Source organism: Corylus avellana, chromosome 2, assembly GCF_965113065.1.
Source record: "Corylus avellana chromosome 2, dhCorAvel1.hap1.2, whole genome shotgun sequence".
NCBI classification, from domain to species: domain Eukaryota; kingdom Viridiplantae; phylum Streptophyta; class Magnoliopsida; order Fagales; family Betulaceae; genus Corylus; species Corylus avellana.
In genome coordinates this window covers 10,788,229-10,801,254 of record NC_142491.1, presented here as the reverse complement: position 1 = coordinate 10,801,254, position 13,026 = coordinate 10,788,229, and the positions used below count along the sequence as shown (strand labels likewise).

The 13,026-nt window shown below is 36.3% G+C and overlaps 1 protein-coding gene across 1 annotated transcript in view; it reads right to left on the bottom strand.

Moving 5' to 3' along the window:
* Positions 1 to 7,314: 7,314 nt before the first annotated feature.
* Positions 7,315 to 13,026, bottom strand: part of LOC132187474 (uncharacterized) — a gene marked incomplete in the record, with an annotated part of 6,085 nt that continues 373 nt past the window's right edge. The window contains 2 exon segments of the mRNA XM_088512909.1: positions 7,315 to 7,511; positions 7,513 to 8,884. Of these exon segments, the coding sequence (XP_088369035.1) occupies positions 7,449 to 7,511; positions 7,513 to 8,884 (1,435 nt within the window).

Sequence of the window (13,026 nt, the reverse complement as noted above, 5' to 3'; positions counted from 1 at the left end):
ATTAAGTGATTAAATTACCACTTGTCCTAAAAGCTTAAGTTTTTGGAATGAATGATAGTTTAACATAGTATCAGAGCCAAAGGTCATGGGCTCAAACCTTGACTCCATCAAATCACTCTCTATTTAAATTAAATATTCCACGTATTGGGCCTCACCAATTAAAAGGAAGCTTGAGCCCACATGTGAGGGGGATGTTAAAGTAATGATTAAATGATCAAATTTACCTCTTCCTATCAGCTTAGGCTTTTAGGACTAGTGGTAATTTAACACTATGGTCTATGGTCAAAGCAATTATCACACGCGTTCTCATAAAAAGGGACTAGATGGCCCACATAATCAATCAATAGTGAGATTGACAATATTTTTGTTGAGAAGAATAATGCAATTCAGTAGTTATATGCCTTGGGAATGATATGGTTCAACAGTATTATGATTCTACAGTGAAGTGTTTAGTGGTGTTACCATTCTACAATGAAGTGTGCAATGGCGTTACGGTTCAACAATGATATGAGTGGAAGGAAAATACTACATGAACTTTTTCAAATATCATAATGTTCAAGAGGGTGACTATAACAAATACATATGAAATGTGGAAAGTAGGCAATGAGTAAAGGAGAAAGGATGTGACCAAGTTATTTTGTAGAAGGACAACTGTTTTCCTTGGTTCCGCGATGGAATAATCAATGTCCTAACAATGGCATGGATGGCTCACTTTCCTTTTAGTGGGGTAAACTTTATCTCCCTCTCTCGCAAGGTTGGCTCCCCTTGAGCACAGTCGGTGAATAGGGTTAAGGAACTTTTGCATTCACTTAGCCTATTCTAGCGTCATATAGAAGTGTTTAAGGCCATACGTACGGCTACTATCGTATATTTGCTTTCTCACTTTCCCACTACAAATATCCACTTTGTTGCTCATGACATGTTACTCATTTCGTGCAATTGTGGTTGTGATTGTGGGTTTCTCATGTGATGCCTTTTCCCTTGCTACCATGATACATGTATGAGGATGCTAAACTTTTACTCAAGCAAGCAATGCTGCATTTTTATTTTTTGTTAGCCCTAGCTAGATACTTTCTAAAATTATATGTTTATAAATTATTTGTTTGAAATCACATGTTTTGGATCAAAATGTTATGTGCATATGAAAGATTTCACTATTTGGTTTTGAATCAAATAGATCAAACCAAGTGATGCGCCAGAAAGTTAAAGACTTTTTGAAGTTAGTGAACAAAGCCTCACTAGCTGATAAAGGCCTTATAAAGACCATAACACTAATGTGGGAATAGAGGAGGAGACAATTCTTCCAGTGGCCACTAGGAATTAGAAAGAGCATGGCCACAAGGAACTATTGGAGCAATGGAGGTGTTAAAAAAAAAATTAAAAAAAAAACAAAAACAAAAACAAAATTGTCACTAAGACATCTCGTTTCAATAGATTTTCCCATGTTCGAACGTGGTTTGAATAAGGACACGTGTTTGAAATTTTAAAATCTTTTTCGAATGAGGTTTTTTTATGCATGTGAATTAGACACATTCAAAATGGAAAAATGAAGGAGCTAGGGTTTTTAAGACATGCAGCCACCCCTCTCCCCTCATTTTCACTTGACCAACCACCTAGAGAAAGAGAGAATATAGAGAAAAGATGAGGAAGAGAGGAAGATCTAAGAGCATTAAGTGTTCTTTGAGCAAGGAGATGTAGATCAATCTGGAATAATAAGAATCTACGCTTTCTCTCTTTACTTTCATGAATAAATATGTTTCAAAATTGTTTGTTTGGAACCGCCTATTTTGAATAAAAATTTCATGTGCATATGAAAGACTTGACTATGGTATGTTACAAAAATAAATGGCAGGTTCACTATGTTGTGAAATGTTACGATACTATATGAATGGCAATGTTATGTGAAAACTTGTGCATTTTTATGATATATTAGCTTGACCCTAAGGCATTTGCAGCTGGTGCAATGACAATATTGTCTTAGGCTACCATCATGTGTATCCTAGGTTGAGTGGGCGATCTAAGGCAAGCCTTGGTCGATCAACTAGGATATGTTCTGCATTTCCCATGGCCACAAGGGTATACCATGACGTCCAACAGAATGCGCCAACCTTAATTGTACGTTTATGGCCAAAGGGATCGATGAGGTATGACAATGATGTAAACTATATTCAAATGCATGTTTTGCTATGTCTATGAATTTTATACATAAAAGTAAAAATGTCTTAGTTCATGCTTTGTTCATATAAATTATGCTCCCCTGCATTTTCAAAGAAACAACATGATTACTTTGAGAATTCACTAACTTTTAAGGCCATGGTGGCATGAAGTGTTTAACTAATGTATTTATATCATTGGCTCATCTCATAAACGACTTCTTTGTAGCGTTTGCATACTAAGTTGTGGACTTACCCCTATTATCTCTAAAACCATTTTTTACAAATGACCCAACATTAGAGGATGGAGAAGCAGATCGAGGAGTCAACGCCAGTACCACCACCTAATCGACCATGATGACTATGTTAATTTCAGCTTGGGGGACTTCGTGTGGTTATGTTGACAATGGATGGCACTAGGTGCCCATATGCATTGAGACTTCGTATGTATATGCGCTTATTGACTAATGAATCGATTGTAATGTTAAGGATTTTCCAAATTATGCTGCAACTATGTTGATATGGCATAGTAGTAGTAGCATTCTCAATGATATAAAATGGTAAAAAAAAAAAATTAATGCTGATACAATGCAATGAATGAGCCAAGTGAATTGTTATTTGTTATAACACTGTCAAAAGAATAACTTATACTCATGACTTCTTATAGCATTGACTCTCAATTATGAATTGGAGTGCGATCTTTCGCGGTCAAAATATTGATGTGTTAGGTGATCAACTGTATCATTGTGGGAACACCACTCCTTAAGATGGAATCAATAATCCTTTGATTTAATCTAATCAATTTTAAATATCCCCTGAGATAGATTTAATAGAATTTGTTATTATTTATATACGACCATAATATTTTGGTAAGAGTTACTAACCTCCGCTCAATATACACGGCCACCAAGGGGATCGAGATCCCTTGTGTAATTAGGTCACGCACAATATGGGTAATAATTAGCTTGTGGAGGAACTTATAGGGAAAAAAATAAAAAATTAGCTCCAATAGGCCTAGGACACTTGTCATCTCCTAACTTGTCCTATGTTGCTATTTTAACAATTAATTTCACAAAATAAATTTAATTGCACTCTAGTATTTGTTTTGATTATTCAATTATCCCAATAACTTCTTATAATTGCATTTAACCCCTCCATGAAATAATCCATAGTCTAATTAAAGTCATAAATAAACTATTACTTTACTTCAATACTTCTTAATCTTTAAGTACCCAACTTAATCTAGTACTTATGAAATCACATTTTACTTAGTACACTTTTATTTTAGTAACTCTTACTAAAATGGTCCAGCAAGAGATTAATTTAGGATAATCAATTCCTAGTAAATATATCTCAAGAGAATTTTTAATGTCGCTTCGATAAATAAACGGATTATGGATTCCTTACTGATGAGTAGTGTTCCCACAAATGCTATATCTGTTCACCTAACACATTGAGATTTTGATTAAAAAATATCTCACTTTTATTTGCATCAAAGTGACTTCCATTTTATATTTGAGTTCACATTCCTCTCAGAATTGAGAGACAATGCTATAAATAGTCGTGTATTGACAGTAGTTACAAGAGAATAACAATTCACGTGGTCAATTTAGTGCATTATATTCACACCAACATATAAATTTGAAGTCTCCACTTCACATGATCAAGATAAATCATCATTATTGATACGTTATAGTTTTGTCAACCGAAATATATATATATTCTGCCGACCCAGCAAGAGCTTATGGATCAATATAAGGATATGCTTTAACTCCACGTTAATAAGCGAAAACGTTTTTCTTAAATTTACTTTATTTTGATAAATATAGTTGCTTGCTTTGTTTATGTTTCGATAAATATAGTTGTAATGTTCTTTCATGTTAAACTTAACAAGTTTAGCTTTACTTTTAGGGTTAAATGCATTTCGGGTACATGTGGTTAGGGCTAAAATGAACCAGCCGCCTTAGTTTCAAAAAGTGGCATAAGTGGTACATCTAGTAAACCTAAATACCAATTTGGTACTTCCGTTTAGATTCTGTACAATTTTTTAACCAAACTCCATGTTAATACATGTTAAAACGCAACACCTGTCCCTTAGAAGATCAACATATCCGATGGCGTGTCAGTATGCCACTATATCACATGCGATACTTGTGGTCAACTCAGATGCCCAAAATAATAAAAAAAATTACTTAAACTTAAACTAAAACATTAAAAAACTTTAAACTTAAAAAAAATAAATAATTAAATTAAATTAAATAATAATAATAATAGTAATAATAATAATAATAATAAAATTGAAACAAAAATTAAGGGGTGGCCCGCAACCACCATTTTAGCAAAGAGGGTGGCTCGAGCCACACCTAATGGCCAGCCAGGGGGTGGCCAAACCACCCCCATAGCTTTTGGGAGTAATTCGGCCACCCCAATGGCCAATCTTTCAATATTGTTTTTTTATTTGGCCTTTTGGGGGATGCTAAACCACCCCCTTCCATGGGACAGGTTCAGCCACCCCCAAATGGCCAACCAAATAAAAAAAAAAAACAAAATGTTAAGGGTCATGGAGTGGTTCAACCACCCCTTGACCAGCTAGCCTGGGGTGGCCGAACCCAATGGGAGTGGCCGAGCCACCCCTTGGCCAAAATGGGGAGTGGCTGGCAACCTTTATACAATTTTGTTCTAGATTTTTTTTTTTTTCTTTTTGGTTTTTTATTTTAAGTTTTAAGTTTTTAAATGTTTTAGTTTATGTCTAGGTAATTTTTTTATTATTTTCAGCATCATCAGAGGGGGGAGGGGGTACCACCTGTGATATAGTGACATGTCATAGAATATGTTGAGTTGTCTTCTAAGGGAGAGGTGTTGCATTTTAACTCATAGTAACGTTGAGCTCTATTAAAAAATTGGATGGAAGTAGCAAATTGCTATTTGGGCTTACTAGAAGTACCACATGTGCCACTTCTTGAAATTGGGGTGCTTGGTTGAATTTGGCCTTAACCACAGATACCATAAAGGCATTTAACCCTTACTTTTATTAAAAGAACATGAAAAACACAATGAGGTTCTAAAATATTTTCTCTAAATATAAACCGCATGCCTTTCTCCCTACATATAAGAGATATGGTGGCTGAGGCTGTCAAAAGATACAGGCAAACAACATCATCTAAAACGTTGTTTGAACTAAAAAAGAAATAGCATAGATTAAGGGAAAAAAAATACAAAAAAAAACTCCTCAAACTACCAGTCGTTTGTAAAATAGCCCTTCAATATTCAAAAGGTACTAAAATAACCCCCCAAACTACCAAAATGTATAAAAATGCCACTTATTTTTTTATATTCCTATAATACCCATATTCTTTTAACAAATAAAATAATTGTAAAAAAAAACAGAAAATTTAAATAAATAATAATAATAATAATAATAAAAAAACAATGTGTAAATATTTTTTACAATTATTATTATTATTTTTTTTTTAAGAATAGGGGTATTATAGGAATATAAAAAATAAGTGGCCTTTTTGATACATTTTGATAGTTTGGGGGGGCTACTTTAGTACCTTTTAAACATAGGGGGGCTATAGTTTGGGGGACTTTTTATATTTTTCCCTTAAAGTCAACGACTTTGTTTTCTTTCTTATGAAACTATATATAAACGATAAACTAGCATTTTCTGTGAAATGAGATTAGAATAATATATTTAAGGCATGGCAAGTTTGAATTATGTAATGGGAATCTTCATGCCTGTAAACCACTTTGGCTCACATTGATGTCTTAATAAAAATATGTTAGGTTACGGCTCAATTAGACTTGAGAGAATGCGTACAGTTCTCACCGTTTAGACCCCTCATCTCCGGCTTTCAACGGGTATGTGCTATTATGATCACACTCTGCCTTTTTGAATAAAAAAAAAAAAAGTGTTGAATTTTTCTCGCAAAACCGGTAGTGACCCACGCCAGCAAGATGTGAACCGGGCCGGATTCTAGTAGATTAGCAGGTCCTAGGGCCACAACACGAAATATTCATATAGAATCGATGCTGAATTCCAATTTAACACAAAAATTTGAATTTTCCATAAAATTTCCAGTGATAAAATGTTTTTTTTTTTTTTTTTTTTAACAATCTAGCATTCATTCATAAAAGGAAATTACAAAACTAAAAACTAAAAGAAAATACAAGCTTATCAGGAAAGCCAATCTGGACAGACTCAGCACCTTTATGAAGAGGACAGAAACCTGGAACAGAACCTTGCGAATGCAGCTGTTGAAGGCCATGGCTCATTTGATAGAAACAACCATATGGAGTAAGAATACTCTTAAGAACTTAAATCTAGACAAGCTTCTAACGAAATTGTAAAGACTAAGTAGAAAAAAAAAAAAAAAAAAAAAAAAAAAAAAAAAAGGCGTAACAGAGACACAAAGGTTGACACCCAAACAGATCTAGAAAACCTTAAAGCAACAGCAACAAAAACAATATAACAAAGCAAGAAAACGAAAACTCAAAAGACAGCAGCTGCAGCAGAGAGCAAAGAGAAAAAGGGCGCCTGGAAGCCGGGACAACGGAGAGGTTGGCAGAGTGGCATGTTTCAAACCGAGGTTGGTAGAGAAAAGCAGATCTGACGATCTTTGAGACTCTACAAATCTGGCCTGTAACGCGATGATGGAGGAGACTACCCGCGAGGGTAGTGATGCGCCGAGCGAGGGAGAGGAAATGTTGCTACTGTTTTGTAAGAATCGGAGATAAATCGTCAGAAACGATAGATAGATCTAGAGAAACTTCTAGAGAAAAATGAGTTTTCTCAAAAAGAGATAAACTCGGAAGGAAAGAAAGCTATAAACTGTTAAAGGAAGCAGGAGGAGCCTCCTCAGGCTTAGGCGGCGGCTGGGTCTTCTTTGGGAAAGAGAAGAGAGTGGTTTTGGACTTTTTGGGTTCCTGACGACAACTTCGTGATAAAATGTTTGCATCGTACATTGAAGTGAATTTCAAGAACAAAGGTTTTTATGGAAGCTTCTGAAATAATTTGATCTGAAGACGGTAATCAACAGTATACTAGATGTAACAAAATAACAAAATACTTATGTTCAAACATCAACATAAGTAGTTTTAATTATTGTTTGGTTTCTTCTTTTTTTTTCTTTTTTTTTTTTTTTTTGAGGGGTTCCTGCGATTGGGGATCACAAAAGACAATCAGGTAGGTTCAATTTAAACAAAAGCAATTTCACACTACTGTGACCAAAAAGGTAATATAGCTGTTTTTGGACACTCGCTCCTACATTTGCATTTTTGGTTCTGCAGAACAACTTAAACCGAGGAGGCAACTGCACCATCAGCTTGCTCAGCCACCATGCCTGGATTATTCCGGGGGTGCCATGACGGAGATATCTGACTCTACATTCTCAGTTTTAGTGTTAGTGCTCAAAGAGGCTGGGGCTTCAGACTCTGGGCCGACGGGCTGCAGCTGAACTTTGGCTTCGATCATATCAGTATTTTGGATCTGAGCTTCAGATATATAGCCAGACTGTTGAGTCTCTGAGCCTGAATGATGGTGATTTTCAAGACTTGATCCTGATGCCGGTTGTGCGGATAACAGCAACGGCTCCAGTGTGGCTGCTGGTGGTACCATTACTGGTGGTTGTAGTTGTTGGGTTTGAGAGAGCACATAAGTCATCAACAGCTGAGCCAAAAGGACCTGGGGGTCATTAACACCTTGCTGTTGGACTTGAGGTGTTCCGGAAGTTGATGGAGCAATAAAGTTAGGAGGGTAGACTGCTTGAGGCCCTGCTTGTCCATGCGCTGATGGAGCATTAAGGTTAGGTGGATAAAGTGCTTGAAGCCCAATTTCTCCATACAAAGCACGGTGGCCATGAAACCTCTTAAGGTTTGCAAGGTGCTTTTTACCAGTCAAATGACTTTCAAAAACCACCTGTGAGTCACACTTGACATTGCACAACTCACACAGTAAAGGAATCACCTGTTTTGATTTGGAGGGCTTAACTGGCCTTCTTGCTCCTTCATTAGTTCTCATATACTTACCTCCTCGGCCCCCTCTCATGTTTCGCTTCAAACCACGCCCCCGAGCTGCAAAGTGATCCTGGCGTTTCTTCTGAGGTTCGGCTAAGACTTCAGAATTCCCTACAGTATCTGTCTCCTGCTCTGTTTCATTTCTATTGTCATCAGTAATAACAGCTTCAGAGGTTAGATTTTCAGGAGGGGGTTGTTTTTCCTGAAATTCCTCAACCTTTTCAGACTGAACAACTTCAGGTTTCAATTCAGAATTGGGCATTTGCACATTCTGCTGTCCAGTAATGACTTTGTTGAGTCTCTGCAACTCCTCATGTTTTTGCAAATTCTTTTTATGTCGCTTTCCATTCTTATGCTGCTCAAGGATTTCCGGAGTATTGCAGTCAACCCTACAAAGTTCACACCATGCCATACGGGGAGGTGGCAAGAATGAAGCAGCAGGCACTTGTGCTGGTACAGGTAATGGTGCCTGCCCAGAAACCGATGCTGAAGGTGGCTGCACTAAAGCAGCTTCACCTTCAGCTGGTGCAGATGATGTAGTTGTAGTCATTGCAGCACCATGTGGTGAGAAGTGCCTACCACCACCCTGGCCACGTCCCCTGCCACGAAAAGGGGGTGCTGAGCCATCTGGTCTTGCGCCAACATGGCCCCGACCACCCCCTCTGAAGGGCCTACCTCCCCTTCTACCTCTACCTCTATATGGAGAATGCCCAATCTGCAGAATAGCATTCAAGGATAAAGTGGACTATGTACTGATGTATTTGCTAAATGCTATTAGATCAGAGAGAAAAACCAACAGGAAAAACATGCTTTATAAACTTTAAAAAATAAATCTCCGTAAATAACAAATTAAGCATCTAACTCACCAAAAAAAAAAAAATAAGCAACTAAAATAAAAATAGCTAATACACATATCAGTGACATTAAAATGTCACAACATATACATAATGAGTTACTGTAACAAACAACCAACCAGACCGAAAAGTTAAAAGTGACTTCAAGGGGTGACTGAGACACCAAAAGAACAAAAATCCTGTCCCAGAAAAGTAGACCTCATTCACTCAAGTTTACTAGAGCATAAAAACTACATGATATTAAAAACCCCTATAAATGAGTAATGACATAGCGCAGGCACTGACCTGGAAAGTCATTACTGGGAATTGGACAACCAGGTAATGTCAGATGGCATTGTAGACGCAGGTTTTTAAAATTCTAACAAAAGAGTTCTTCAATCTTATGAGAAACATGCATGCAGTCATGCAAAAGTGGCCATCAAGCTTTTTGAGTCAGTATCTTTGAAGTTGTTGCTAATTATAGAGAAATAGATGCAGAAACCTTCTAAAAAGCAAAATATCTAATTTCCAAGAAACCAAGCATCTAGAACTACCTTTCCAGGCACATGTCAAAAGTAGATCTGAAACAAATCTAAATATGTATTTCCAAAGACTGGTTTCGCAGACTGTCCTCTCTCTCTCTCTCTCTCTCTCTCTCTCAAAGATTTTACTTTTTTATTAACAAAAAGGCCCAAGAAACTCCAATCCCCCAAACAATTATTACATCCTTCATTATCCACGTCTTTGGCACCACCAAGTGCATGGTCATCTAGAAAATATTGGTGACTCTTATTCAAGGCCCTGAAAACAGGTTTCAATGCTTAATTAAGTCCAGAACACAAAATGAAACATCTGGTTTAAAACAGTAATACAATAAAGAATCATATTGGATAATGGGACAAGCACCATTTCTCCCTCCTCCTTAACTGTAAGGTGCAACACATAATTCGGTCAAAATTACCAGACAGTCAAGCCAAGGAACAAGCATAGAAATGGCCCAACGAAATTATAATTATGAGCCAGAAACTAAACCAAATGATAACAGTAACTTTGGGAAAGAACGATCACTTGATTTAAAAAAGCAACCAGCAAAGACCTATGCATCAATAATATCGCAATGAAAGCAATAGCCACAATTGTAAATAAGCAAATTAATGGACCAATTGTCTTTATCTGGTCACTTTAGGGATTTGTGGCCAGGTTTACAAAACTATATCTTTCAGAAGTTGCTGAGAATTTAATACCTATAGGTTATGAGCCTATTGTCCAATGATATTTCCATAAGGTCCAGAGGCAGCACAGCAAGGTATATGCACTCTAACAGAGCACAAAATGTTAAAACAATATCAAATAATTATAGTCTTCAACACAAAGAACTCTGTAAACAAGAAAGAACCAACACTTAAGTTTGGCACAAAAACTGAGTCAAGCCAAGCCGAGCATCAGGCTGATTGAGCTCAAAGGAAACCATCACCAATAATGATTTTGAACTCAAACCTACTTGAAGGAAGCCACGAAGAAACTAGCAGTCAACATAAGTGTCTCCAGCAAAATATTTGGAAAAAAATCATGTAGAAAAGACAAACTTAGGATAATAGGGTGCTTCAGGATTTTGCTAGCATAGTTATTAGCTAAGTGTCTAATTTCTGTGGTGATGATTTCCAAGATTTAAGCAAACAGTAGCGAGTTACTTAGGAATGAAAGTGCTTCACCCAGGAGGAGCTTAAGAATGAACAGAGCTAGTTGCTTCTAGCAGGCAGCTGCTATTTTTTAATCTGTCCTACCAGCTACTGAGCTGTAGCAGTTGCTTTGCATAGAACTTAAAGAGTACTTTTTTTTCTATGCAATGTGGGAGAAAGGGGAAAAGGGAGAACTTAGAGAGTACTTATTTATGAAGTAACATGTGCTATAAATTATGTATCCAAACTCTTCTTATGTTGACGGATATGGATTGAAATTGAGTTTGTTTGACTTTACTTGGAATTCCCCCTCCCTCCCCTCTCTCTTTTCCATGTCTTTTCTCTATTCTCTATTACTTGCCGAGTTTTTAGCAGCTCTTCCTCCCTTTCTTGCTGATATTCTCAGCTATTCTTTCCTCTCTCCGCGATGCATTGTCATAAGCTTTTTATTTCCTTCTTTCTTGCTTAAATTCCCAGCAATCACATTTCATAATCTCTCCTAAGCTTCTATTACTCTTCTCTAAATAATCCATTTCCTTCTCACCACCTTCCTAGCAAGACAGCCTTTAATACCAAATTTTCAAAGGCTGTCCTGCGTCAATGAGGTATGTAGGAACCAAAATTATCCAAGCCTTGTGAAACCAAAGAACCATAGCAAACAGAGAAGTCAATAACTGTAATGAGATTCAGCGCTGTAGCTAATTACTTATCAATGAACAATTACAGTTATTCCATAACGTGAAGACCAACTAGTGATCCACCTTTTTGAGAATCAAGAGGTAACTAACTCATATGAAGTTGCTTCCTGTACATATAATTCCTTACTGCCTTAACCTTAGGGATTGGGTGTCTCTTTTTTTTCAGCCACCAATTGGTCCGAATGTTTAAGGTCTTCCCACAGAGAATTAAGTTTTACCTATGGCCAGTGTTCGATTCAAAACTCTAGGGGTCACTTTATGCCATCTTGTTTGGAAACAAATAAAGCAGAGAATATATGAGCAAGGCTTTCTGGATTGACAATTTAAGCTAGTGTAACATTCAGAATCCCATAGCCGCTGGAGATAAGTTACCTATATTTTCTTGAATGCAGACACTACTTATCTGTGTTAGTTAATTTAATTGCAAATTACAGCAAACATGTGATGACACCTCAACCTCTCGCCTCAAGCTTATTAGTATAGTGAATCTCTTAATCTCACATATTTCCTCTACATATCAATGTCTTTTCATCATTTAGATGTTCTATTTCTCAGTCTTTGATTTCTTATAGAGTAGCCATTTCTTTCTCGCACACACATACGCACACATATGTGAGAGCACGCACATGAGCTTGCACACAGTCACACAAAACATAAGACACAAATAGACATAAAACAACCCATAAGACTAAGAAAGTCACAACCTAATATTGGGAGAATTCAACCTAAAAGGAGTATAATAAAGTATTGGTAAAAACTGCTACACAGAATCCAATTCCCAATACTAAAAATTCTAGAAAATAGTATCAATTTGCTGTTTCTGTGCTATCTTGCACCATAGCAAGAGAATCAAAAGCAATGGAAATTAAGCGCAACAAAGACACACTAAATGCTTATTACATCATTAGTTATCTCTTTTTGTTTTTTATTTTTTTGAAAGTCCTATCACATCATCACTTATCCAACCGTCTCTTCAATTTCTTTACCCACAGACTCCATAACACATTTTGTAGGCTGTGTTCCTAAAGATTCACTGTTATGCACTTCATATAAGATTTCTTCTCAGAAAGCTTGAACGGATACTTATTTTTTCTTTCAGTGATGAAGCTTCAAAAATTTTAACAACTCTAATCTACATAGTGCAGATGCATAGACCCAATATAGTTCAATAATTTGTTTTATTTTATTCAATTTGTCTGTACATATTCACACAATTCACATTCCAAAAGAGATTGCAATTCATACTCATTATCATTTCTGATATTTATATCAACCATATATGTAGTTTGTAGTAATTTCTACAAAAACTGAACGAGACCACATGCTCCACAAGTTCCACCTACAAAATCCATATGATAAAAAAACAAAACAAACATTCAATTATCGGTTCACCATGTTTCTTATCATGCTAAAGACATAAAATGTATAGAAATGGTGTTTTTACTATATCAATCAAATGCACCCCTAAATATGTCCAAGCACATTAAACCCACATATTAATAATACCACAAAAACAAATGCTATCAAAGAGCTAGCACGTTCCTAGCACCTGATATTATTCTTGACCAATTTCCCAAACAAAAGGACCAATTCAAGTACATACACATGTGCCTATGTTCACATACTCCATCAATTATAAAATCAATAC